This window comes from Falco biarmicus, chromosome 3, assembly GCF_023638135.1.
Source record: "Falco biarmicus isolate bFalBia1 chromosome 3, bFalBia1.pri, whole genome shotgun sequence".
NCBI lineage: Eukaryota > Metazoa > Chordata > Aves > Falconiformes > Falconidae > Falco > Falco biarmicus.
This window is the reverse complement of record NC_079290.1, coordinates 111,133,908-111,160,188: the sequence shown is the minus strand read 5'-3', so window position 1 is coordinate 111,160,188 and position 26,281 is coordinate 111,133,908. Positions and strand designations below refer to the sequence as shown.

The following is a 26,281-nucleotide window of genomic DNA, read 5'->3' as shown; positions in this document are numbered from 1 at the left end:
TGATACATGCAGCGGATGGGAGGGGAGCGGGATGCGTCCGGGCGCATGGGGTCATTGATCCGTGCAGCTCTCCCCGGCTTTCCTAACCTGCCTTGCAAAGCTGAGCGATTTTCAGCCAGGCTTTATTCACTTTTTTTTTTTTTTTCCCCCCTTGCAATTCCTGCAAGCAACCAAAAATCGTGCTTGGAGCATCGTTTGGAGCCTATGCAGACGAGCAAGCCCTGTTGCTTTTCGTGGCCCTGGTTGAACAGCGGTCGGGAGGCCGGGCACGGCTCGGTGGGCTGTGCGCTGTGCCCGCTTTGCGAGTTGGAAGGAAGGTGCCAACGTGCAGCACGTTGCCAGCTCTGTCGGTGCATCGCAAGCCAGCCCTACCGGGGGCTGCACCGCCAGCCAGCAAGGGAGGGGGCTCTGCCCCGCTCTGCTGAGACCCCCCTGCAGCGCCGCCTCCAGCTTGGGGGTCCCCAGCATAAGGAGGTACCGGGAGGTGCCCCAAGGCCCCCCCGGCGCCGTCTCTCCCCCAGGCTGAGCAGCCCCAGCCCCCTCAGCCTGGCTCCGCAGCAGGGGGGCTCCAGCCCCCGGTCACTGTGTGGCCGCCCCTGGCCCCGCTCCAGCAGCTCCGTGTCCTTCTCATACTGGGGACCACGAGGGCACGTGGTGACAGGGCAAGACCGGAACGGCTTTAAGCTGAAAGAGGGGAGACTGAGGTTGGATCTTGGGAAGAAACTGCTCCCGGTGAGGGCGGCGAGGCGCCGGCACAGGCTGCCCAGAGCAGCTGTGGGTGCCCCATCCCTGGCAGTGCCCAAGGCCAGGCTGGACGGGGCTGGGAGCAGCCGGGGCTGGGGGGAGGGGTCCCTGCCCACGGCAGGGGCTGCAGCTGGGTGCTCTGTGCGGTCCCTTCCCACCCAAACCCTTCCACAGTTCAGTCCCAAGCCTGTGTCATGACACCGTGCCTGGCCCCGGGACTGTCGGTGGGTGCCATGTTCTTACCATGTGGGGCTGCTGGAGGGGACGTGAGCTGGGGGGGGGGGGGGGGTCCCAGCCCATCCCCCCTCTGTGCAAACCCAGCCTCGTGCCCGGTGAGCAGCAGGTTTGGGCCATAAAGAAACGGAGTCTGGGTAAGCTCTGTTCGTTTTGATAAATGCAGCAGGTTGTGTGGGCAGCAGGTGTCATGAAAAGATGTTTTCTGCACTGAATTCCCTAATACACATTTATATCTTGCTGGAGTGTTAATGAAGAGGGATCACTGGAATTGCTTATTTGAAACTCTGGAAGCTAAAGGGCAGCTTCAAAAAATAAAAATAATAAAAAAATAAAGGCACTAACATCTGGTTAGCACAGATAGTGTCCGGATTTGGCACTGAGCTGCTCCCTCCAGCCCCAGCGAACTCGTGCATGTCGTTGAGGATGCAAAGTGAGCTTTAGAAATGGGGGCGCATTTTTATGTACAGATAAATTATTAACTTTTCCTGGTAGGCTTCTTTTTTTTCCCTGTTATTTCTCTGCATGCAGCCCATTCCCTGGCAGTGCCCCCGCGGTCCCTGCACAGCTGGGCTGAGCTGGGTGGCTCTGGGGACGTGGTGGCCCACGGTGGCCCTGCGGTGACGTGGCTGGCTGTGCAGCGGGTGGGACGTGGCATCGCAAACCTCGACAAGGGAACATTTCCCGAAGTCTGAGACCTGCCACGCAGCGCTGGGTTTTGTTGCTGTTTGGTTTATTACTGTTTTGATTCATTATTCTCCTCTTTCACCATAAAGTGGCTGGCGGCACAGGCACAACCCCTATGTATAGCGACTTAATTACATGTTGCTAATGAGAGATGGGCGATCGAGCGGGCTGCCATAGCAGCCCAGGCTGCTGCTTTATCGTGTATTTGCAGGAGTTTTGTAATTTCTTTGTCATCATATATGGTAATATATTCGCTGCAGCATGACATAGAACGAGGTTCAATGAATAATGTAAAACTCAACACTGAATCTATATCAGATCGGCGTTTCCCCCCAGCGTTGTTTTAAAAAGGACAATATTGATTCTGGTGGGGTTCAGCGCTGTCGGGGAGCCCACATTTCGCTGGTCGATGCCCACGCCGGGTAGCCACCCATGCCCTGTCCCCTCCACGGCTGCGGGTGTCCCTCGCCTCCCCGCACGCTCGTTAGCGCTGACGAAGCCGGGAGGGTGGGAAGGCGGCGGCATCGCTGCTGGATGCAGGCAGCGAGCAGCAGGCTGCCTGCCAAGGGCACGGCACTGGTGGGCGCCTGGCCCCCCAGGGGTGTGGGTCCCAGCTGGCGAGGCGCTCGGCAGTGGGGGCTCAGGGGCTGGGGGCTTCCCTCCCCTGCCAGCCGCTCTTCAAGGCAGAGCTGCTCATCACCCGAGAAGCAGCAGGGCAGGTTGCGCTGGGGTTTAGGTACCAGCTGAAACAACCCTCCCCAGTATACCTATTTCCCGCCCCCCCCCCCCCCCTTTACTGTCTTTGAATGCTAATTGGGATGGGTAATTTTTGTTTGTTTTCCTCCTCCTTTTTTGTTTGTTTTGTTTTTTTTTTTAAACCAAATTCCCCCAATTCTGATCCATATCTTATTCTTTTTGCAGGCCATTATCTTAGTCTCATTACAGCCTTTTTAGCATTTGAATAAAAATATTGTAAGGAGCCCAGAAGTTGTTAGGCATACAATGTCTGTGGTGATAACCATAATTCTCCTGATAAAATAACAAACACAGTAGAAATAACTCGGGCAACTGTACCAAACGAGCTTGCAGCTGGGAGCACAGGAACCGGCATGATGGTGTTTGCCCTCTACTTGCTGCTTTTTTGCCTCTCTACGTTGCAAACAGCTTTTGCAGTGCTATTCGAAAGAAGGAGAAAGTCACTGTGTACGTCACTGGGTAGGGACATAAAAAAATTTGTTAAATCCCTGTGGATTTTTCTCTCCGTTGAGGCTTTAATTAATCATGGCAAAAACTCTGGGCAATGCATGTGCGATTTTCAGGAGCTTAAAGTACTCCGGCAGCGCTGGAGGAGGAGGAGATGCCAAGTTCCTGAATGAAAATTACTCTTACCTCCTCTGGTTTTGGAGCCAGATCTACGTTAATTAATCCTCTGCCTCACACGTTACGTTTTGCAGCCTCGCCTCTGTCGGGTTTTGAACTCGCTAAAAGCAGACAGAGGCTTCCCAAAGCGCCGCGAAGCTCCCAGCCGCGCGCGCTTCTCGGTGACAGTGCCAATTTGTCACAAGTGAAGTGTTTGACAAAAACGTGTCATTTCTGAGAAAAGTTTTTCCTTGAAAGGAAAACCGGGGGGAAAAAAGAAATCAGCTCTGTTTCGAAATGTCTCCTTTATTTGGTTTTTGGGGGTTTTTTTTCTTTCTTTTTGCGAGATGTGAGGATGGAGAAGGGGGTTTCCACGGTGCAGTGGAAATGTTTTGGCAAGTTTTTCTGGAAGCAGGCGGCATTTTGCTGCAGGAGGATTTGTAGAGGGTCTGTTCCTCTGTTCCAGTCGGTGGGTGGGTGGTTTTTGTGGACAGCACTGTTCTTCGGGTCAGATGGAGCTCTGCAAGGACCAGCTCCTGTCCAAAGGTATGGAAACGCATTGCTGGCTTTCTGCAGAGGTACTTCTCACCGCGCTTGCATTAGTCAGCAGTCACCGCAGGTGCCTGTGCCTTCAGGGTAGTACATACATCCACATCTATATGGTCAAGCTGCATTTAATGCACCACCAATTGCCATTAAGTGTTCTGGTGAGAACGGTACCTTGAGTGGCGATGCTGAAGCTGAAGTGCTTTTGGAGTCCGCTGTGACTCCCTGTTGCCAGTCTGTAGTGGTCCCTGCCCTTGCAGGGGATAGTTGGGATCCTCAGCCTCACCTTGAAGGAGGTGGGTGGGTTTGGTGGTGACCACCCATAGCCAGCTTACTCCAGAGCCATAACCCTGGTGGGACCGGGAAGCTGGAGATGGTGCCTGATGCAGGTTTGTCCTCTGGTGGAGCTGCCTGGTTTGGATCAGCCCCCGCGTGCCACATCTGCAGGGACCTTCTGAGCCAGGCTTGGGTGGGAATGGCCCCCCTGCCCCTCAGGAGGGGCTTGGCTGGGGGGGTTGAAGGAGGCAGGTAGCTCCCTGCCAGGCTTTGCGATGAAGGGACAGACCCGTTCACACCAACATCCAGCGCCTGTCCCCTTGCCGGCACAGGCAGCAGCTGGGAGCCGCGGGAAGTGACTCAATGGACAAAAATACCCCCGGCCTCAGCTTCTTCCCGGCATGGGGCTGGCGTCCCCTCCCCGCCGCGCTCCCACCATCGCCCGGCCCTGGCCACGCAGTAACGGGCTGCTCCAAAGCAAGGGCAGGACCCCAGAGCCCAACCCCAATGGAAGCGCTGCCCAGCCCGGCTGCACCATGCAAACCTGGGCAAGGTGTGCACTGCCTTCTAGTTAACCAGCACCCTTTTCCCATGCGCCTTCCAAAGGGGTTTTTAATCCAATAGGAAGGGGTAGGAGCATCCCTGCTGGGCTGAAGAGCAGCGGTGCTGCCCCATCTCAGCACATCTCACTGCATGCGTGTGCTGGGGATGAGGATGGGCACTGCTGGTGCTGTGGGCGTGCGTAGCGCTGCTTGGCGCGCCATTAGTCAGCAGGAGCAAGGATGCGAGCCCAGCCCAGTCTTCCCGCTCGCTCAGCGGGTGGGGGGAGGCTCCAAGGAGCTGCTTTTGGGGAGCTCAGGGCTTGTGCAATGCCCGTGACACAGGGAGCCTCCTCCCTAGGTTTGGTGTGGGGCCACGGCTGCTCTGCCCCTTCCCGTGCCGCGGCACATCGCACCGAGAGGCGCACGCTCACCTTTGTGCCATGCTTGTTTGCAAAGCAGAGGTAAACCAGCCGGTGCTCCCCAACCCGGTGGCATTGCCTCGCTTGCCTGGGGTTGCTCCAGCCAGCGCGGCGTCCCTGCTGCACCGGGAGCTGAGTCGGCACAGGCGGGCGCGCTCCGACTTGATCCCCGGGGAGGGGAGTTGTGCAAACAGGGAGCGATGGGAGGTGACGCAGCAGCTAAGAGCTGAGCTTCCGTGGGCATGGAGGAGGTTGGTGATGGTAGGGGTTGGGGTGATCAGGGGGCATCACACGCCCTGGCAGTGACGCTGCGGGCGGTGCCATGGCATGCACCAGGCTGCCGGCAACGCGAGCCCTGCCAGTGCCAGCCTGTTGCATGCACTGGAGTTTATTGCAATGAAAAGCAAAGCTTGTTGCAAAACAAACCTGACTCCCTTCCTAAGCTGCTGGGGAGGAAGCAGCAGGGCAGGAGTGGGGCAATGCCCGGCAGTGGGGCGGGGGGTGGCAAGGTGGGCAGGGGCCTGGTTTATTGACCCAGGCTCGCTTGGGTGTACGAGATGGCCACGGCTGTGCCTCTTCCCAGCCAGGGATGGCTCACTTCTGCGGTTACGTTGCCACCAGCTTCCCAAGAGTGTAAGAGCCCATGCGCACCAGGCGTGCCTCAGTTTCCCCATGCCGAAGATGCCGCTGCTGTAGGGTGGGGGCGCTGGGTTTGCAGTGGCTGGCCGAGGCTTCGCGTGCCAGGCGATGTTGGAGAGTGGAGCACGGTGATTTTCTGTCTCAGGACTGTGTTCTCTGAGTTTTGGGCAGCTCTTGCCCTCCTGGGCAGAGCGAGAGGTGCGTGCAGGCAGCGTGCTGGGAGCTGCCCGCAAAGCATCCCTGGGCCGGCAGCTGGGCAGTGTTCATCTGATGAGGGTAGCAGTGGAGAGACGGGCACAAATCCATAAACCCGAAGTGCTTCTGTGCGGTTCCTCATCTCCTTGGTGGGGTAAATAAATTTAAAAAGTGGGTCTGCTGCGGAGGGCTTGGAAAGAGGCAGCCCAGGCAGCTGGGTGAAGGCAGGTAATGGGGCGGTGTGTGCCATAGGGAGCCAAAAAGCGACGCGAGTCTGGTGGGTTTTGGAGGGTTTGGGATTGCCGGTGTGTCTTTATGCAGTTTTTATTATAGAAAAATAAATGGCCCCTATTTTCTCACTGGGTTTTGTGGTGTCCCTGCTCGCCCCACCCCACCAGCTCCCCACCTCTGCCCTTCCTCGCCGTGGGTCCAGCCTTGGCGGCTTGCGGCGATGCTCCTGCAGTGGTGGGTGCTGTGCAGTCGCCACCCGCCTGCACAAAATAAATCACAACAGCGCTGCAAGAACAAGCGCCGCGTCCGTTCCCCTTGCAAGGAAGAGCCTGCCGTGTGCCGGAGGCAGGGCTGCTCCGCAGCGCGTTACCTTGTGCCTCAGTTTCCCCACCGCGCTGCCGGTGGTGGGCCAGTACCGCAAAGAGAGCGGCGCCGTTCCCGGCTCGGTGGGTGGCAGCAGGAGCGATGGCCGGCGCCGGGAATCATTTCCGCCACCGGGTTGGTGCGGCCCGGGGCGGCGGGGAGAGCTGCGGGCCTCATCCTGCGCACCTCGGCTGGGCTGCGGGCAGAGCCACTCCTGCTGGCGTGACATCAGGCTGGGGCAACGCGGCCACCGGCGACGGGTCAAATTCCCGGCACAGGTAGCGTCCACCGTACTTCCGTGCAGCGCCGTGCTGGGGAGGAGCTTGCCCGCCCGGGGAGCCCCAAAGCCCGGGACCCCCGAGCCCCCCGGCCCCCGCCATGAAGTCGGAGCAGGAGAGCGAGCCGGGGACGCGCCGCGGCCAGCGGCGTTTCGCTCCGCTCCCGGCCTATTGTTCGGGTCCCTGGGGACAGCGAGGGGCAGCGGGGGACGATGCTCAGGGCAGGGTGCTGTGTCCCCGCGTAGCCCACGCAGGTAAGGGGGTCCCGGGGGGTCCCGCCGCCTCGCAGGGCGGCGCGGGGGGGCCGCGGCCCGGCGGGTGTTGCCCTCCCCCGCTGGCTTTGTGCCGTTGCAGTTCGCTTCCTCCTGGGAGGAACAAAACACGGGCGGCTGCCGAGCGGCCTCGAAGCTCGCCCGGGCCGCCGAGGGTGGTCGTGGCGTGCGGGCTGGGCCCCCGCTCCCAGGGCAACGCCGGGGCTGGGGCCAGGGGGTCCAGCTCCCCCGCGGGCGGCCCCCCGCACCCCGTAGCCCATTTTGTCTGGCGAAGTTGGAGCGTGCTGGGAGCCGGTCGCAGCCCACCGGCCGGCTGCTTTTAAAATCCTCTGTGCTGTTGTAAGCAACCCCCGAGCCCCTCTGCCCATCCCCTCCCCCCGCCCCGGCATGCACGGGAGGTTTATATCAGGTTTGATTATTTTTTTTTTATATCCGTTGTGCGACAGCCACCGGTGTGCAGACAGGGCAGCCGAGCAGGGGTCTGTGTGGGGGAATAGTCCTTCTGGGGGGGGGGGGGGGGGGGGGGAGGGGGGGGTGGCAGGACATGGGGGTAATTTGGGGGGAGTGAGGGACAGGACACGGGGGTAATTCAGGGGAGTGGGGGGTGGCAGGACACGGGTAAATTTGCAGGCGGACGCGAGTGCCGGTTGATGGTGCACAGTGGGGGCGTATGGCTGGGGGTCCTGTCCCGGGGTGAGACCCTATCGAAGCACCGAGGCCAAGTGTCTGGAAGCATGTGACCCTATGGATGCACCGAGGCCAAGCGGGTGTCGAACTCAGAGCATGCTCAGAAATGGCGGTAGCGAGGATGTATGTGTGTTGGGCGAAAGCTTTAACCTGAACTTGCTGAGGAGCATGCGTACCCATGTCCAGGCGTGACAGCTCGCTCACTCGCAGCATAACGGCGGTAGCAGGGGTGGAATCTAAAGCTTTCTCCTTGGAAAGTAAATGATGGATGTGTGGAACCAAAATTCCCTTCGTTAGCCCGAGAGGCTCTGCTGGGCATGGCTGGGGTCCCACTGCCCACCTGGGAGGGAGTGGTGGTCCCCAAAGCACCGCGGTGCTGCGGTAGGTGCTGTGCCCAGGGATGGAGCTGGGATGTGCGGCAGCAGGCCTGGGCTGGGTGTCGTGATGGACAGGTCACTAAGTCACAGGCCCTTGTTCTTGACCCCTCGAGGAGATGCTGCTGCATGGGGCTTTGGTTTTGAGCCGCGGTGCGTCCAGCGTGGTGTCTGAGGGAGAGGCTGGACACGTTGATGTTGCACCAGCAGGTCCCAGGCAGCGGCGGTAACTGGGTCTTTTGCAAATCTGAGCGTGTTTTGCACAAAGCAAATGTTTTATCGAGTGTGGGCTCCTCTGCGGAGAGGCCGGCTCCTTGCAGACATCGGTGTGGCAGTGGCTGGTCCCCCTGCTCCATGCCTGGCTGTCACCCAGCCCGGTGCCTGGTTCTTCCTGCTTTTCCTCCGAATTATGCCGTGTTGGGATGTGCCGAGGGAGGAAAGCTGGACGTCCTGCAGGCTGTTTGGGAGCGATGTCAGGCTGGACCTTCCTGCAGGAGGCTTGGCTCCCAAGCTGGAGAGCTGCTGAAGGAGCAAAGGCGCTGGGATGCTCTTTAAAGTACTCGCTAGGCTGATCCCTGGGTCTTAAATCGTTGTTTTCTTCTAATGATACTCTTTATTGTATGACCCTTGTACTTGCCATCCCAGGACAGAGGCGTATGTATGTCCATGTGTATTTACGTGTGTGTGTGTGTACCTACTATCGATCGATCCTGAGCCAGAGCCCTGCAGGAGGGAGGGAACGATGACCGAGGGTTCATGCTCTCAGTGGGTGAAGGTCTGTTAGGTGATGCCGTTAGCTCAGAGATTTTGCATTTTCCCATCTTTCCCCCTTTTTTTTTTTTTCCCCCGCTTGCATCCCCGTGCAGGGATCACCTGTGCAAATCACCCCTGGGGGTTGATCCACTGATCTTCAGCGCTTGGTCCACAGCAAGATGTGCTCTCTGCCCACGTGTGGCCATCACTGCCGTGAGCCAGGGCACGCTTCCATCATCTGGCCGTTTCCCTGCTGATGTCCTGGATAAAAACCCCCTTGACTTGTGCCCAGCAAAGCAAAAACCATCTTGCTGGCAAACTTGCAACAGCGGCACAAAATGCAGCTTTCACCCAAGATACTAATTTCACCAACATAAAGCTTGACGTTTACACCGCATTCATTTTTAATCTGTACCCTCTCAAGACAGAAACGCGTGTACAGCAATCGTGTCAGCTGAGTTACACAGGGGAAAAAAAGGCTTTTAAATGGATGTTTTTAAAGTGATGCCAGCTCCAAGGCCAGTAAAAGGCTTTGCTGCTGCATGGCCGGTGGATCTGCTGCCGAGAGGAGCCCAAGGTGGGATTTGCAGGAGCAGGAGTGGAAACTTCGGCCCCAGATGCTGTCTGGAGGTGTCCGCCACAATTAAAACCCCTGCAAAAGTCTTATTTACGTTGTCTCTTCAGGGCTTAAAGCGTCAAGGGTGCAGAATTCGATAGTGTCAGGGAAGTTTAATGCTATCAACTGAAAGATAATTAACAGCCAGTTATTTCAGCATGAATGGTAGTTTTTGTCAGTTAGTCCGGGAAATGTTTAAATTGCATTAATTTTATCGCTGCCCACTTGGGGCAGATTTGGAAAGGGCTGGAATGAGCCAGCGTGTGACAGGGCTCGTCCGTGCGGGATGATACCTCCTTCCCCCCAGGTCCTCAGGAATTGTAGCGTGTAGTCACACATGTACTCCAAAAAAAGGTTAAAAAGATAAAAAGGGGCAAAAATGCTGGGGAAAATGTGCTGTGGCAGCTTTTTGCCTCGAGGTTGTTACATTTGGGAGGCAATTCCTAACAGCACATGTAACTTTGCACCCCAGCGTAGCAATGCTTGCAAGGGCAAACTGCAAAAATTTAAAAAAAAAATTATTCTGTCCTCCACATTGTATTTTTGCATCATGTTGGGGATGCGTGTGGAGCCCCATGTGTGGGGTGCTGAGCCCCGGCCCCCGTTAGAGAGGGGATGCTCGCTTCAAGCCATGGGCAGCACCTTTGTGCCTTCAGCTGGAGACCCAGACCCATCCAGCCCACGGGAAAGTGTATGGAAATCCCTGCCGAGCCGTCTGCATGGGGAAGAATAGGGGTTGGAATGAGGTTCCTGAATAATTGGCCCTATTTTCCCAGTTATTGGAACTTTTCTGTAAGGATCGCTAAGGGCTGCCTGCAAATGGCGCTTTTTGAATCATTTATTGAGGCGCTTAAACTTGGCATGGGTGGGAGGGATGGGGAGCCCGGGGGAATATCAGAGCGGGGTGGGAATCCTGCGCAGCGGAGGGTAATGACAGGTGCAAGGCAACACCGGGGCTCTGCTGCCGTCCAGCCTGCCTGGCAGCGGGTGCTGTGAAGAAGCTTGGAATGATGCAAGAAATCGCTCGTGAAATGGTTTCCAAAGGAGACCGGGAGATGCTGTCACTCCCATCGCTTCCCTGAAATGCCAGCTTCTTTCCCAGAAAGCCCTTTAGAAACTCGATGGGAAGGGTCCGGATGGTTTGTCTTGCCACAAAGCCTGTTCCAGGTTTTTATGGTGAAGGCACCGGCAGCAGCCCCAGGAGGGAGCTGGGAGGGGAGCAAGGACTGCAGTGCTTGGCGGTGTATTGAAAAACTGGTGAGGTCTTTCACTCTCCAAGCCTAGCAAGGGGTGTAGGGTTTTCCTGGCGCACCTTGGCTGCGTGGCCTGCGTGTTGCAATTTTTATGTGTATATCTATCTGTAAAAAAAGGGGATTGTGCTTTGCAATATATGTATGTATTACAAAATGTAGATGTATTGCAAAAATGAATACGTATCACAAAGCACAATACATTTTTTTTAATAGATGATGTATATATATCTTAAATTATATGGATATGCCAAAGCAAGAATCCCTGGTTTCTGGTTGATCTGGGGTTCCATAGCTGAGGTTTTGCCATAAGCGTGCAGCTGAAGCTGTGTGCCTGGCAGCCGGTGGCACGGGGCACACGGTGCCATACGCTCCTTCCCTGCTTGCACCTGCAGCTTCTTCTGGATCTTGGATTTAATCTTGCAGTGGTTTCAGGAGCAGAGTATGAAGCTGGGGATTAAATGGCCTTGTAGCCTGCTTCAAAGGAGGAACGCCTTTGGGGTGCTTTTTGCCGTTTTCTAACCAGGGCTGGAGCAGAACGGTGGTTTCGGGGAAGCTGTGTTGGGCAGCGCTTTGTAGACAGGAGCTTTGTAAGAAGCGGCTGAAAATCTGCTTTCGGGCTGTGCCCAAGGACCCCTCCAGGATTCCCTGCTGCATAAATCCACCCCCCGGGCTGCCCTTCCTTGGGACTGTTCAGGGGTTCCCACCAAAATGCTGCAATTTGCAGAAACCCGGCGGGTTCCATCGCCCTTGCGCCAACTGCCCTGCCTCCCTCCTCCCGCACTGGGTCTTTGCTGGGGGCAGCCCACCCCATCTCCTGGGTGAGGTGGCTTGGAACGAGACGTGGAAATTAATTATCCATGTGGGAAACCTGAGCGGTTCGTGGCAGGCACTGGTGCTCTGTGGGGTCGCCCGGGGTTTTGCGCACCTGGGGAAGGCGCTGGGTGGGTTTTGCACAGCAAATACTACACGTGTACGGGTCCCTCGCATCCCCCCGGCTTCCCAAAGGCTGGAGGGGAAACGCTGCACTTCTGCAGCCCCCCCAGGGGAAGACGCCTCCAGCCTTGACCCCCTCTCGATTCTTGCTTTTTACATGAATTTCAAGAAAGCGCTTTGGACTGCACCGAAATCTGCAGCCCGGAGCTCGACTGTTCCTCGTTAGTGACTTTACTGCTAAATAATTTACAGCATGGGGCCTTGCCAGTTTTCATACGGGAAGCATTTCAAGTATGCAAACCAGATTTTATGCCTTCCTGGCGCAACTGCTGGTGGGGCCGGGGGGGAGCCGCCTCTCCCTGTCCTGCCGCCACAGTCTGCTCCGCCGCTTCGCCAGCGCGAGTGGAGGGACCTCGGCAAAAATAGGAGACAAACCCTCTGTGTTTCGTGCCCAGCTGGTGGCCCCCAGGGTGTCTGATACTGGGGAAAGGACCCAACAGCAGCAGCTTGGAGATAGGGTGTTGATTTCTTTTGTTTTTCTGTAACCATAACATGCATGCTGAGGGGTGGGGGTTTTCTCCCCATATCCCCAGGCACGGTGCAAACCCAAGCAATCACTAACCCCCTTTGGATGAGTAAGGGTTTTTTCTCTGTGTGTTCTCAAAGGCGGGGGGTGGGGGCGGGGGCGGGGGAAGCAGAATAAAGCTGTTCGCACGCTGCCGCGAGTCATTTTGCATCGCGATGTCTGGCTCGTGCGGAGGATCGCAGCGGCGCATGCATGGCCCAGCAGTGCTTTGCAGGAACAGGGTAGCGAGGGGAAGTGAGGGTATGGGTGCAATGTAGGAATAGCAGAAAAGCACTTTATGACCCCCAGGAGTGGGCATAGCTGTAGGAAAGGAGGTTGCTGGAGCTTTCCCGCTGCAGAGGGGACCCAGGCTGGGATGTGCTGGGATGCACTGGGATGCTTTTGCCACGCGGCTGCTGTGAGGGGTGTAGCTTTCACCCAGTGTAAACCTGAAAAATTCAGGATTCAGGTCCGCAGGTGGAAGCATCGTCTTCCCTTTCCCAGTCTCAGAGAGGTTTTGCTGAATATTTCTGAGTACACCCCACACGCGTGGCTGGCCGGAGCAGACTGAAGCGCATCCTATGGGGCACAGCAGAGCTCAGCAGCCTCTGTGGGATGCTGGCCATATGAGCACCCCACCAGTGAGTGGTTTGGGTGGGGAGGTGGTTCTTGGTTTATTATTATTACTATTATGTATTAACACTTATTTTTAATTTCTTAATGCAAAAACTGGAAACCAGTACCCAGGGAAGGCTCCCCACTCCCTACCCGGCACCTCCCCATCACATCCTTCCTCCTCCTCCTCCGGTCCCGGTGTGCTGCGAGCACTGCTGCAGGTTTTGGGCTGTGCAAAGCGGTTTTGCACGTGGGGTGGTCGCCTCGGCAGCGTTTCCCCCGGGTTGGAGTTTGCAGCGGGTGTGTGGGGCCGTGCCGGGAGCCGTCGGTCACTTCCTCACATTGTGTCTCCTCTTCCTCCAGCGCTGCTGCGGGAGGAGGTGGCCCAGCTGCAGGAGGAGGTTCACCTGCTCCGGCAAATGAAGGAAATGCTGACGAAAGACCTGGAGGAGACGCACGGCAGCAAGTCCCCGGAGGTGCTCTCGGCCACCGAGCTGAAGGTGCAGCTGGCGCAGAAGGAGCAGGAGCTGGCACGCGCCAAGGAGGCTCTGCAGGGTAAGGGCTGCGCGTCCTTCCTCGCGTGCACCCCCCCAGCACAACCCCAAAATTCCAAGAAATTAATCACTGAGGCAAGGAAAACCTGTCCTTTTCACTTGGGCTGGGCAGCATGCATTCACTGTGTGCATGTGGGGGGGGGGGGGGTGATGGCAGGACAGTGCTCCCTGGGACCCCCCTGCTGTCCTGCCCTGGCGAGGGGTGGCACTGGGACGGGACAAGGGGTGGCACTGGGATGGGATGAGGGGTGGTACTGGGATGGGACGAGGGGTGGCACTGGGACAGGACGAGCTGGGAAATGGGATGGAGGGCATTTGCGAAGGAATCCCGCTGCAGCCAGCTGTAGAGTAGAGCCAAGGGAGCAGCTGCAAGGCAGCTGGTGAGGTGGGGGTGCGTTGGATCCCAGCCCCTCGGACTCTAGGAGGGAAGCAGCAGAGTTTCCTGGTGGCTGCAGTTTGCTTTATCCCGCCTGGAGTTAGCGGGAGCGCTGCTGGAGGCAGGGGCCGGGTCTCCTGCTGTCACGCGTGGATTGGGGTGCTGCAGGCAAGGGAATGGGGCGAGCAGAGCGCAACACCGCGGCGCAGCTTTGTTACCCCAAAAACTTCTGTCCGGGCAGGAGGATCTGGCTGGAGCCAGGGGGTGAGCCTGGGTGGGGGAAAGCTCTTCTGCTTCAACCCTTGCAGTGCCGCGGCTCTAAATATCATCTCAAATCCTGCACGTACCGAGTGTAACTTCTGCGTGTCGGCTCCTGTTTGCGGGTTATGGAGAGGCTGCCAGAAGGACTCGTGCTCAGAGGCTGAGCGGCACAGGAGGGGCTGCAGGGTGGGAGAGCCCCAACCCATCACATCTTCCCCCAGCCGAGGGGCTGAGATGTAGAGGGGGGGCAGGGAATTGGCCTGAGTCTCCTTTTGGGGAGGGAATTTCAGAAAATATTATTCTATTGCTCTCTGATTGGCAAAAACATTCCTATAAATTAGTAACAGCCAAAATATCTTTAAAATCTTGAGCCCTCTCAGGCCACCAGTGCAGCCTCCAGCAGCAGAAAATGCTCTGGGTCTATAAAACTGTAACTGGAGAAGAAAAACCTTAATGAGAGAATGTTTGCTCCGTGTGGACGGGGAGGGAGAAGTGCTGATAAACACAAAATACAGAAAAGCAGAACTATTTTAAGCCTCTTTCCAAAAAAAATTAGTGGTAGTCATCTAGGAAGCTGCAGCGAGGTTATAAGCACTTCTGCGGAGGATAGTATAGAGAAAAACTGGGGTTGGCTTGAGAATCGTGAGTATTTAAGGAATATAATGTAGGTTTTTTATTGGGCTGCGATGTGAGCCACTGGGATTGGTTTTCCAGGACTTCTTTGCAGGTGTGATGGCTGGGAAGCGGGAATCTCAGCTTGCACTTGGAATGGTGCGTAACAAGAAGCCTTTTTAAATCGATGCTCCGTCCCTCCCCTGCAATACTGGAAAGCTTTGGGGTAATTTGGAAAAGCTCGCCGTGCTGGATCCGGCCCCACGAGCTGGGCTGGAGGCGCTGGGCAGCAGAGCAGGCTTAGCACGGCGGCGGATATGGAGATGGGTAATATGGAAACGGGATCAGCAGCTGGAGGGATGGGGAAAAATCCTTTTTCCTTTCTGTGAAAAAGTTATCTGTAGCCAAAAAGGGGGAAAAAACGGCAATAACTGCGCCTGGTGAATGGCTCTGCCAGGAGAAACGTGTCTGCTAATAGAGGCGCTGGGGGAAGTAATGGCTCTGTGTTAAGGAGCTGCGGGATAAGGCAGCACAGGGAGCTGTGGGATACCCGGCCACACTGTCCTGTAGCTCAGGACTTCGTGTCAGCCGATCCCCGTGGCTCCCAGAGCTGCCCCCACCCCACAGCACGCAGCGCTGCCCAGCCCCGTGCTCCTGGCTGAAGGATGCCCGGCAGCATCGGCTGCAGCATCCCTGCGCCTGCAGCGGTGCAAGGCCAGCCTTGGGGCGCGTGTAACGTCGTTAGCAGATAAATTATATGGAAATCTGTTGTCGTTGCTGGCTCTGAGCCTGGAAGCACGACGCAACCGGTTCAGATAGATGTTGGCTCACAGGGCCTTCATGCCGAGGGAAGCGGAGAAGGTTTGCCGGCAGGGTTTGCTTTCAGGGGGGCTCCTGCAGGTTCAAGTGCCTTTGTTTTCCATGGCCACGCAGGGTTCTGTTTGGTCTGGGTGGAGGAGCGTGGGCTCATCGTCCCTCTTTGGCAGTGCGTTTCCAGCCCGTCCCGATTTTGCACGGGGGCAGAGCCGGTGACCAGCCCGTGGGGCACCTTCCCGGTGCCGTGCTGAGGGGGGGAGCAGGGATCTGCAGCAGCACAGGCTGCTCTGCAGGACTGACTCGAGCAGTTTCAGTATCCCCAGCAGCATGTGCTTTAGGCTTCCTTGTTGCACCTTTTTCTGGGCTAATTCCATCGCTTGCACTTTTTTCAAAATCGGTTCACGTCCAAGTAGAATCCCATAGCGCTACGTCCTACCATCCTCTCCTCCTTGGCTGGGGCTGGGACTCCCGATCATGCTTACAGTGTTAATGCACGTAGATATTTTTCCCCAGCCCTGGTTGGAAAGGTGTGGATGTGTTCTGGATTTCTGATGCAGAAATCTCTGGCAGGAGAAGTTGCAGACAGCTTTATTGCTGCTGGTCCTGCTGCTGCAAGGGACTGTGCCCGAGCGCCTGGAGGACTTGAGGAGCCTCTTGGCCAGGTGACATCTGTGAGTGTGTGGGCTAATGGCAGCAGCCCCGTTTGTGGGCAGGTTTATCCAATATGCCAGAGCTCACCTGCGGGATTATCACAGGGAGAGCAAACCTGGTTTCTGTTTCCTTTTCGACTGCCAAGGTGGAGACCTTGGGCTGGCTTTCCCGCGGCTCGGGGAGGCGTGATCCGGCTTGGCGTCTGCTCCGCAAATGGGTCGTAGCGTGGTCTCCTCCTTCGCAAACCCGCACCTCGGAGCTGTGAGCCCCCAGGGAGGGTGTTTGGGCTGCGGCAAGCCCCCCGCAGAAACCCCCAGCACCCCTGGCTGGCTGCAGTGAAAGGGGGTGGCCAAGGAGTGGGAAGTTGGATGTCCCAGCAGATGGGTGTCCTGGTGGTTGGGCATCCAGCAGATGGGCGTCTCAGCCCTGGACCCAGCGGAGGAAGCCCCCTCCACCAAAAGGACGTGGGGCTCTGTACAGATAACCTGTTCTGCTCCTGTGAAGACCCACCTTAAAGTCACAGCACAAGTCGTTGACCAGCTTGGTGACCCCTGGGGCTCTGCTTTGGCAAGCCCTTGGCCTCGCAGCAGGGTGGTTGCAGGTAAATGCCCGCAAGGTGAACGCCTCACATGATTATTTTTTGTTGTTGTTGTTCCTGAAATTTGGCACTTTGCTCAAATCTGCCCCCACCGTACCTCCGTGTACCTGGGAGCGAGCGGTGCCTCTGCCCGACGCCGCGTGACATTGATGGCTTTGACAGCAAGACCATCTCCACAGACGGTGACGGCAGCGCCCGTTTAACTACAGAGCCTGCGACTCCTGCACAGGGCTGACTGATTTTATGGGTTAGTCATGGCGACAATGTTGAATTTCATGGTTGGGGCAGAGAAACAGGAGAAATTAAGTGAATGTTAATGGGACAGGATGGGTTTACGCGTTCCTCTTGCACAGGGCATTGCCGAGGCTGGAGCGGTGCCCCCCGAGCATGCCTTTCCCCGTGTTAGAGAAGAAGTACATGACTCAGTAAGTGTTAGTTGGCTCGGATCCCATTCCTGGTATGAAAATCCACCTTGTACCCAGCAAGGGAAGCGCTCACAAGCAGATGGGAGTCAGAGGTGGCCGTGGCCGCTGCCAGTGCCCTGCCTTGTGTTTGGGATCTGCCGCTTCATCCCGGGAGCAGGTAGCCAAGCAGAGGCAGGTTGCCGTGGCCCAAACATAGTGGGTTTCATCTAACATCCCATTACCAAGGAAGCCAAATTAATTATGATCCAGGTGTTCTCCAAGCAAACCTGGGCTAGATGGTGCAACCACCACTGCCTCACTTTCCCTTAATTAGATATTATTAATGTTGAAGGGATGGGATGGTATTTATCACAGCCCCCATCGTAGCAGGAAGATGCTCGGTTTTAGCAAGCAGCAGCTAATTCCCATCCAGGCTGGTGAGGTGTCAAGGCAGGGACCGTGGGGTGGTGGCACCATCGGTGGTGGCATCGCTGGGCGGCTCAGCTGTGCCTCTGCCCTGGCCAGGGATGTACCGCTCAGGCTGGCACATGGGAGCGGTTAGATTTCGGCTCATTAGGTAAAGGTAGAAACAGAAGGCTCTGGGGGGCAGGGATTTTTAATTGTTTTGGCTGCAAGAGGAGTCTGGTGTAGAGTGGGTCCCGTCACCACTCTGTGGCCATCATCCTTCTTCTCCGGAAGGAGCGATGCTCAGGGGATGGATCGTGTGGCAGGACGTGGAAGCTCAAATAACGGGAGCACAGGCTGACCTGCTACAGGACTAGCGGGGACGTGGGGGGCAGTGATGGGGGCTGGGGGGTCCACACCACTGTTCCCAACCTGTCTTGCCCACCGCTTGCTGCCAGGGCTGGTGCCAAGGTGCTGAGTCTGAGGGGGGGCTGGTGGGTTCCCCCTCTGCTTCTGCCATGTGCTGTGGGTGGGAGGGGAAAATAAATAATGCAAATAAGCTGCGTGAGGTAAACAGTTTCCACTCACGGTACAGGTTTAGGATTTCTTGCTTCTCTTGCTGTCTTGGGTCGACGAACAGGTCGGAGATTTTGCTGGAGCCCACCGTGCAGATGGGCGGGAGGGCGGTGTGTATTGAGCTGTTCCTGAGGGGGTGGGACACAGAAACGTGGCCCTGGGTTGTCAGATTAAAGAAAAAATTTCACCATTTCGTCTCCTGGGATGGCCCCGATGGCCAGTGAAAACCCACTTTATTGCCCCTTGGCTGCCCCTGCCGTCACACCGTGGATTGCAATGGCTCATTTTCCCTGGCTGAGTAATTAGCCAGGCTTGTTTGCTAAGAACCTATTAAGCTGCTGCACCAAGCGGTGCTCGGTCCAGGAGCCACTGGCAGCCCTAACTGCTCGCTTCTGCCTAACTTCTTATTTTTCTCCTGCCTCTTTCAATTAATTTCCTATTAATTGGGTTTGGAATTACGTTCTCAAATGGCTGATAAATCTTCTGTAAGCTGAGGAGCTAATCAGTTTCGGAGGAGGGAGAGTGCTGGTAATGGCAGGGAGGGAAAAAAAAGTGCATTAATTTTAGCAAATCTCTCAAATCCCAATTGAAACAAAAGGTAAATTGTCCATTGGGGTTAATAGGAAAGAAACTGCTCTTGCAGTAGCCAAAGTCCATTACCTTCCTGCTGCACTGCTTAGCCTGAATACTGGTAAATATTCAACCCTGGGAGGTGGTAGGTGCTCTTTTCCTAATAGTACTTCTGAACAGTTGTTGAATTTTTGGCAAGCGATGAAGTGTTTTCTGTAAATCTTTAAGGACCCTGAACGCTGCCACTAATTAAAACAGGTTGTATGCTATAGAGGACTCACTCTTTAATTAAATTCATTAGGAGCCTTTTGTTGTCTCCAGCATCATCCAGTGCAGATGTGACTTAAACTTTGGCAAGAGCCTCTCGGTATCCTCAAGGAAATGAAAAAATTCCTATATAAGTGTCACAAAGCGTTCAAGGGCTTGAAGACGGGGGTTTTGGCAGCGTGATGTCCTGCGGGGATGGGGCTGAGACGGACCCTGCCTGGGCAGGGTTCTGAGGGGCAGAAATTCCCCTGCTGGAGCCCAGGTCACCTAACATGTGCCCTGGAACGGCAGCCAGCATGGACGGTGGTGCTGGGTACCCGGCTCCGCGGGTCTGGCTCGCTCCGCGCATCCTTCCTTCTGCTTTTGGAATGAGTTTTGAGGTCACGTGTGGTTAAAGACACGCAGGTGGTGGGAAGGGCTTTTTTAAAACCTTACCTGTAGTCCTCTTGCGGTTATTTTTAGATGGTTTCTGTAGGAATTTCCTAAGTGGGGAAAAAAGTAAGGAAAGTCCTGGTGTGGGAAGGAGCTCAGTTGTCCCAGGAGGAGTCACGTTCGTTGAAGCAGGCAAGGAGGAACCCCCAGTGCTCCCTGTCACAGGACAACGGGAATCGTTATGGCATTTCTTAGCTGGTTTGTTGTTTTTCCGTGTTTAGATTTACCTGCAATGCTTAATAGCAGAGTAGTTAGTCCGAAAAATCTCAAAATTTCAGCTCCCGGTTTTTAATGGATGACAATCTGTGTTGTCCCAAACGTCTCCCTCTTCTTCCACCCTGTGGTCTGATTTCCGCCCCCCCCAAACCTTTTCCTGCGCTAACCTGCAAGCCCTTACTGGCTCCATCCCAAGCATCTCCCCAGCACACGTGTACAGCAACAACTGTGGACGGAAAGAAATTCCTTCCCGAGCACATCCCTCCGCGAGTCAGCAGTCCTGATGACCTGGGATGGGATGCGGGAGGTGGCTGCGGTGAGCTCGACAGCTGGCTGAGCAGGGGTGCTACTCTTCTTTAGGGGGCTGTGGCAGTGCATTACGCTGGTGCGTTACACACGGTGCTGTTAGTAGGTTATTCTGCCTGAGGATGCTGGTGTGGATCTAATATCAATGTTCTCCTTGCCTGCACACAGGTGGAAATGCTTTTATCTGAGTACTTAACAAAAAGCAGCTCCGGGGCTGAGGGTCCCCAGCCGAGGGAGGGTCCGCACAAGCCTTCCTGGGCTGGCGGAGGGCAGAGGCGCAAAGCCAAGGGTACCGAAGGTGCTCATTGCACAAAGGGAATTAATTTCCTCGTAAGCGTGCCGTGGTAATGGTTTTCTTGCATTCCTCCATCCAGTCTTTATCACACACGTGTCTCGTCGGGAGGAGCTGAGGCCCATCATGGGGCAGGATGAGCCCCCAGACAGAGTGACTCCTGACGGGGCGGGTGGGACGCACCGCCTGTGCTGAAACGCTCCTCCTGGGTTTCTTTAATAGAAATAGGTTGGACCCGTGTGTGGAGATGGGTCCCACTCGTGATGGTGCTGTCATCTGGAGGGTTTTGTAATACAGACAGCTCTCGGTGGGCTTGGGGTTGGTTTTTCTGGGGATTTGGAGGGGAGTTGGATTTATTATTTTTTTCTTATGGAGAGGGGTGAGTCACAAGGCTCAGCTGCTTGCAGTGCAGCGAGCGCTGGAGGGGCAGGGGTTGTTTCATACCATCCCACTCCCCTGAGAGCAGCACTTCCTCCGGGTGGAAAAGCACGCAGAGTCTGTCCTATAACAAAAAGCAATGTTTGCATTTTGATTCTGCGTATTATTTTTGGGGGGTGGGTTGTATCTGGAGCAGGGAGCCGCGGGGCATTTCTGCAGCGCTGCCAAGGACCAAGTTCAAGGCTTGGGCAAAGCCCTTAACGTGCGGAAATTACTGAAGCCCTTTGTCCTACGTGGTATTTCTCTAATGCCTCCCCGGTTTTACCAGACTTACAGCAAAGCTGTCCCCGGGTTGGTGGTCGGCGAGCATCCCTTGCTGGTGCGTGGGCGAGGGAAAACACAAAGGTCTTGATTTCCTCTGGGGGGCTGGCCAAACCCCCCCACATCGCATCCCGCTCCATCCCCATGCAGCATTGCTGAGCTGGAAGGGGGCACGCGGGGAGCCGTGCCCTGGGCTCGTGGGAGCGCTGCAGGAATCTGCCTGGCTGCTAAAAATAAACCGGTTGTGGTTTATTTATCCTGGAAGGGAGCAGCAGGTTTTCCTGCGCCGGGCCCTGTGGCTGCAGCAGCAGTTTTGCTCCCAAATCGCCTTCTGCAGGGGCTGAGCTGCCCCTTGGAGAGCAGGGGATGATTAGGAGCTACAGCAGCGATGCGATGGGCATTTCAGGGGGTTGCAGGGGAGCAGCGATGGGGATGAGTGGGCATCTGCACCCAGCCCAGCCCCAGGGTCATAATTTTGATGATTTTTCCTCGACAAGTAAAAGTGATGGAGGCAAAAGAAAGGTTCTGTGCCCCCACGCTCGAGCCGTCATCTCTCCTGCAGCCATGAAAGCCGACCGCAAACGCTTGAAGGCAGAGAAGACGGACCTGGTGAGCCAGATGCAGCAGCTGTACGCCACGCTGGAGAGCCGCGAGGAGCAGCTCCGCGACTTCATCAGGAACTACGAGCAGCATAGGAAAGTGAGCGTGGGAGCCCAGCGCCGGGGTCTCGTGGCGTGGGGGGCTGGCAGTGGCATGAGCGCAAGACCTGGGTTGCAATCGGGTGAAACTCTGCTCCCCTGCTGCAAGGGCTGGACTGGAGGGAGTTAAGGATAAATAAATCCCAGAGGAAATGTGGCCAGCGAGCCAGGTGTGGGGAATCGGTTGTAATTTTAAGCAGGTGCATGCCCGGCATCCCTTTTCGGGGGACCGGCCACATCCCACAGCTCCCTGCTTGCGGGCACAGGGCTCTTGCGACACCCAAAGGTGCTGCTTGCCCTTTGGCAAGGCAGAGGTCGGGTGGTCCCTGAGGGGATCACAGCAGAGGGGTTTGTAGTAGCAGGTGGGTTTCCCCTTCCTGATGGCCGCCCCGTGTCCCGGCAGGAGAGCGAGGACGCGGTGAAGGCACTGGCAAAGGAGAAGGACCTCCTGGAGCGGGAGAAGTGGGAGCTGCGGCGGCAAGCCAAGGAGGCGACGGACCACGCCAGTGCCCTCCGCTCCCAGCTCGACCTGAAAGACAACCGCATGAAGGAGCTGGAGGCCGAGCTGGCCATGGTGAGCTCGGAGACGCGGTGGGCACGTCTCAAGGGTCAGCCCTGCGCCAGGTGCTCGACTCAGCGGCTCCGGTGCTTCCAACGCCCTGGCAGGTTTTGCTGCGTGTATTGCCATATTGCATTTGTTTGCCGCAGCGGTTGCATGCCTGCGTTCGCCGCAGTGCTTGCGTTATTGCAATAGTGGCAGAAAAAGTAAGAATCAAAAGTAAGACTCCATCGCTAAAAAGGAGCGGGTTATCCTCGGTGCAGGGAGCAACGGGTTCGGGTATTTACTTGCAAAGGGCAGGGCGGGTTGGCCGTGGCGTGTTGCTGCTGGTTCTGCAGTGCCGGGAGATGTGTTCATACGGTTTTCCCCCTCCACCACCTTGGTGTCCTTCCCCAGGCCAAGCAGTCCCTCGCCACGCTGACCAAGGACGTCCCCAAGCGCCACTCCTTGGCCATGCCGGGCGAGACGGTGCTGAACGGCAACCAGGAGTGGGTGATGCAGGCCGACCTCCCGCTGACGGCCGCCATCCGGCAGAGCCAGCAGACCCTCTACCACTCGCACCCCCAGCACCCGGCGGACCGGCAAGGTGGGCACCCCCTGGGGTCGGGGCACTGGCAAGTTCTCCGGGCCAAACCATTTCGGGGAGCTGCCTTATTCCCCCCAGAGGGAAAGGAAAACCAGGCACAACTTTCTGGCAGCGCTTCAGAGGCTTTGCAGGGCATGGGTGTGATGTTTTTTGCTGGCGCGATGTTAACTCCCCAATGCCCCCTGCTCTGCTTTCCAGCGGTCAGAGTGAGTCCCTGTCACTCCCGGCAGCCGTCCATCATCTCCGACGCCTCCGCGGCCGAAGGTGACCGGTCATCCACGCCGAGTGACATCAACTCACCCCGGCATCGAACGCACTCACTCTGCAACGTAAGGCCACTACGGGGCAGGGGGGGGTGGGCTTGCCTCCCCACTCTGTGGGTCTGGCTGGGGAGATGGGTGCTGGGGATGCTGCAGGTCCTTCACTTCCCAGAGCGCTGCTGGGTTTGGGGATGGGGATGGGTTGGAGGCGTAGTGGCCCAGAGAGCTGCGTCCCAGGGGGTTTATTGCAGCCCCACAGCCTTTCAGCTGCCCAAACAACCCGCTTTTTGCTGGGGGGGTGGGGGGTCCCAGGCTGAGTTGAGGCTGATACAGATGGATCCATCTCCTTCTGCCGCAGGGGGACAGTCCTGGACCAGTACAGAAGAACTTGCACAACCCAATCGTACAGGTAGGGCACAAAGCCCTGTTTAAATCCTGCTCGTGAGACCCTGTCCTGTGCTAGCAAGTACTTGGGGGGGCTGTCAGAGGCGGTGGCTGGGGCTTTTAGGGGAGGAAAAAAACACAGAAGCCTTACCATTCAGGATGGTAATCTCAGAATTCTGAGATTTTCCCTCAAATCCAGGTGATGCCGTAGGCAGTTGCTGTGCTCAGGGGCCATTGCAGTCTTAGTTTTGGTAAGGCACAGCCTAGATCAGGTTATTCTCCTGCATGTGCCCCTAAAACGTGGGGGTATTTTTGTAAGCCGCTTGCTCTGGTGTTAGATTTCTGGAGCCAAAATCCTGAAGCAGTTGGATGAAGAAACCAAAATCCCAGAAATGTGGGTAGAGGGCCCAATTTCACTGCAGATTCTATCGTGTATTTCAGAAATATTTTTATTTTTTGGTCCAGGGTCTTAATGTTGCTTTGGACCTGGACCCAAATCTGTTAGGGGACCTGGACCCTGTGGTCCATCATCCTTGTTGGGAGCTGGGGGTGAGGGGGTCAATGAAAAGCGCCGTGGCCAAACACGTGTCCTCTCCCCCCGCAGTCTCTAGAGGACCTGGAAGACCAGAAGCGGAAAAAGAAGAAAGAGAAGATGGGCTTCGGTTCCATCTCCAGGGTGTTTGCCCGGGGGAAGCAGCGCAAGTCCCTCGACCCCGGCCTCTTCGACGGTACGGCCCCCGACTACTACATCGAGGAGGATGCGGACTGGTGACCCCCCACCTCTCCCCGGCTCACCGCCACCGCTGTACATACCCCTGCCCCAGCCCCGCCTGTGGACGTGTGACCTGTTGTCTTGGGAGCGATGCAGCCGTGTCGTAACTTCAGTTTTTTCCTTTTTTTCATGGTGGTTTTTTGTATTTTTTTTTTCTTCCATACTGATAACTCCTCCGTTGTCACTTCAGTTTGTCCGTTTGGGTTTTTGTTGGTTTTGTTTTGGGGTTCTGTTCTTTTTTGGTTCTTTTTCCTTCTTCTTTTGACAAAACTTGAAACTTGAAGGACTGCTGTGTCTCTGTAAATACCCAAAATATTGTGCACTTTGTGCTTGTGACGTCTCTTGTCCGAAACCCGCTGTTTTCCGGAGCCCAGCCCGCGGGATGTCCTCGCCTGGGGACGAAGAACCTGCCCAGCTGAGGGACCTTAGAGAGAAAACACACACACACACAAAAAGGAAAAAAATGAAAAAAAAAAAAATCTCATTCGCTGTGATGTCTTCCTGGCCGAACCCCGCGGAGGCGACACGGGCTGGTTGTAACGCCTGCCGGTCTGGAAATAAGTGTTTTAACGTTCCTTTTTAGTTGTTTTAATTTATTTGCACAAACCCAGAGGAGCTATTCTAACTAAATTATTGCAGAAGTTTTGGGATTTTTATATTTTTCCATGTCGGTTGGGATGGGGCGGGGAGGAAGAAGGGTGTGTTTGTACTGTACTGTCCTGGGAAGCTGCTGCTGGGGGGGACTGGACCGTGGACCCCCCCCCCCACTGTGGGCACTCTTGGCCCCGTGGCTGCAGATGCCCCAGGAGCACTTAACGCCTTGGAAAACGCAAACTTAAATACATGCCAGAAAATCGGTCGGGGAGGGGGGGTGAAACTGGTGGGAGCTTTGCCCTCTGTCTTACCCCACATCTGGGGGGCTCACCCTTTGCTTCAAGTGAAATTTGGGGGATCTGGCATGAGCTGGGAGCAGGGGAGAGGTGATAGCCCGAGATATCCTGAGACGTCGCCCGGTCAGGGCTGGCCACCCCGCTTCCACGTGGGGTGTTACTGCTGTCGGGGGAGGGGCTGGGGAAATCGGTACGAGTCCCCGCCGGGGAGGTTTTTGTGGCACCGGGGTGATTTTGAGGCGCAGGTGGAGCTTGTGCTTCCGAATTCCCTGGGAATGCCCTGGGAGCAGCCCCCCGGCGCAGCCGCTGCTTCCCCTCCCCACTAACACACACCGCGCTCTGCTTATGCCAAGACAAGTACCTTATGCTTTAATGCTTACGATATAATTTTAAGCTCTTAAAAAAAATGTATTAAGATTTATTTAATGATGCTATAATAGTGTATTATTTTTCTTAATTCTGATACGCGCACCCCGGTTGAAAAAGGGGTATTTTTGTCTTAAATCACCGAACTAAACCGCTGATGCCCTCGCGCTGTGTATTCCTAAGGGATGATGCGGGGAGGCCATGGGGGGGCAAGTGGAGGGAGCAGCCCCCCGGGCTCTGCCGAGGGGAGGACCTGGGCTGGCAGGGCAGGCTTTGCCCCGTGGCATCTTTCTCCGCAGAGAAGCATTTTTATACGTTTTGTTGGGGTTTTGGGGTTTGGTTCGTTGGTTGGTTGTTTTTTTTTGTTCTCCTTGCGTTTTTATAATTTAAACTATAAACCACCAGAACAGATGAGCAATTTCCTTGTTACTGAGTAGTTTCCTTTGCATTTCAGCTTTTTTGTAAATTAGGAAATAATTCTAAAAAGTACTAAGAGGATGATTTATTTAAAAGAGAACTTCGATAAATAGCATATGAATTATGGGTAACATTAGATTTAACTTTTCCCCATGTGAGTGGGGGAGAATCCTTGAAGGCATGGATGCAAATATAAAATTATAAAAGATCTAAATAAAGCTTATTTTAAAGTATGGGTGAGCTCCACGTGATTTAATTGCTTGTCCAACGGAGATGCTGGGCTGGCGTCGGCAGTGGCACATGGGCACAGGTGGGGTCCCTGGGGTGACAGGGATGCGGGAGACAGCTGCATCCCTGGACCAGCTCTTCCCCCGGACCAGCTGCCGGCCAAGCACTCACAGCCAGATGCGGTGATGCTGGTGGGAGGCCAGGGCTGTCGGTGCAGCTGTAAAAACAGCAAGTTTAAGGATTTAAGGTAAGTAAAGATTTGGGAATGTGGGGAAACGGCGAGATGTCCCTCTTGGATACAGAACGCGTAATGCTAAGGTGCAAGAGGAGCAGGTGGGGCAGAGAAATGAGGTGGTTTTGTGCTCTTAATGCTTGTTAGCAGATAAATTATTGTTACAGTTTTTTTATGGAGAGATATATTATTACTTTGTGGAAGGCATTGGTCACTTGTGCCAGCACCTCCAACGGGGCCAGGGGGCTGCGGGCAGGTGGCACCGGGTGGCTG

The 26,281-nt window shown here is 55.9% G+C and overlaps 1 protein-coding gene and 1 long non-coding RNA gene across 6 annotated transcripts in view; one reads left to right on the top strand and one right to left on the bottom strand.

Annotated features, from left to right (window-relative positions):
* Positions 1–25,781, top strand: part of KAZN (kazrin, periplakin interacting protein) — a 225,788-nt gene extending 200,007 nt beyond the window's left edge. For 2 of the 5 annotated variants that reach the window (XM_056331912.1, XM_056331913.1), the window contains 7 exons: positions 12,945–13,136; positions 21,179–21,315; positions 21,718–21,888; positions 22,270–22,459; positions 22,658–22,788; positions 23,078–23,128; positions 23,708–25,781. In XM_056331912.1, the coding sequence (XP_056187887.1) occupies positions 12,945–13,136; positions 21,179–21,315; positions 21,718–21,888; positions 22,270–22,459; positions 22,658–22,788; positions 23,078–23,128; positions 23,708–23,875 (1,040 nt within the window). In that variant the 3' untranslated portion in view covers positions 23,876–25,781. The other 3 variants (XM_056331916.1, XM_056331914.1, XM_056331915.1) reach the window with 3 other exon arrangements.
* Positions 3,313–6,059, bottom strand: LOC130146118 (uncharacterized). Its single transcript, XR_008820767.1, has 2 exons — positions 4,820–6,059; positions 3,313–3,920 (listed from the first exon to the last, which is right to left on the bottom strand). It is a non-coding gene; the product is annotated as an uncharacterized LOC130146118 (long non-coding RNA).
* Positions 25,782–26,281: the final 500 nt, after the last annotated feature.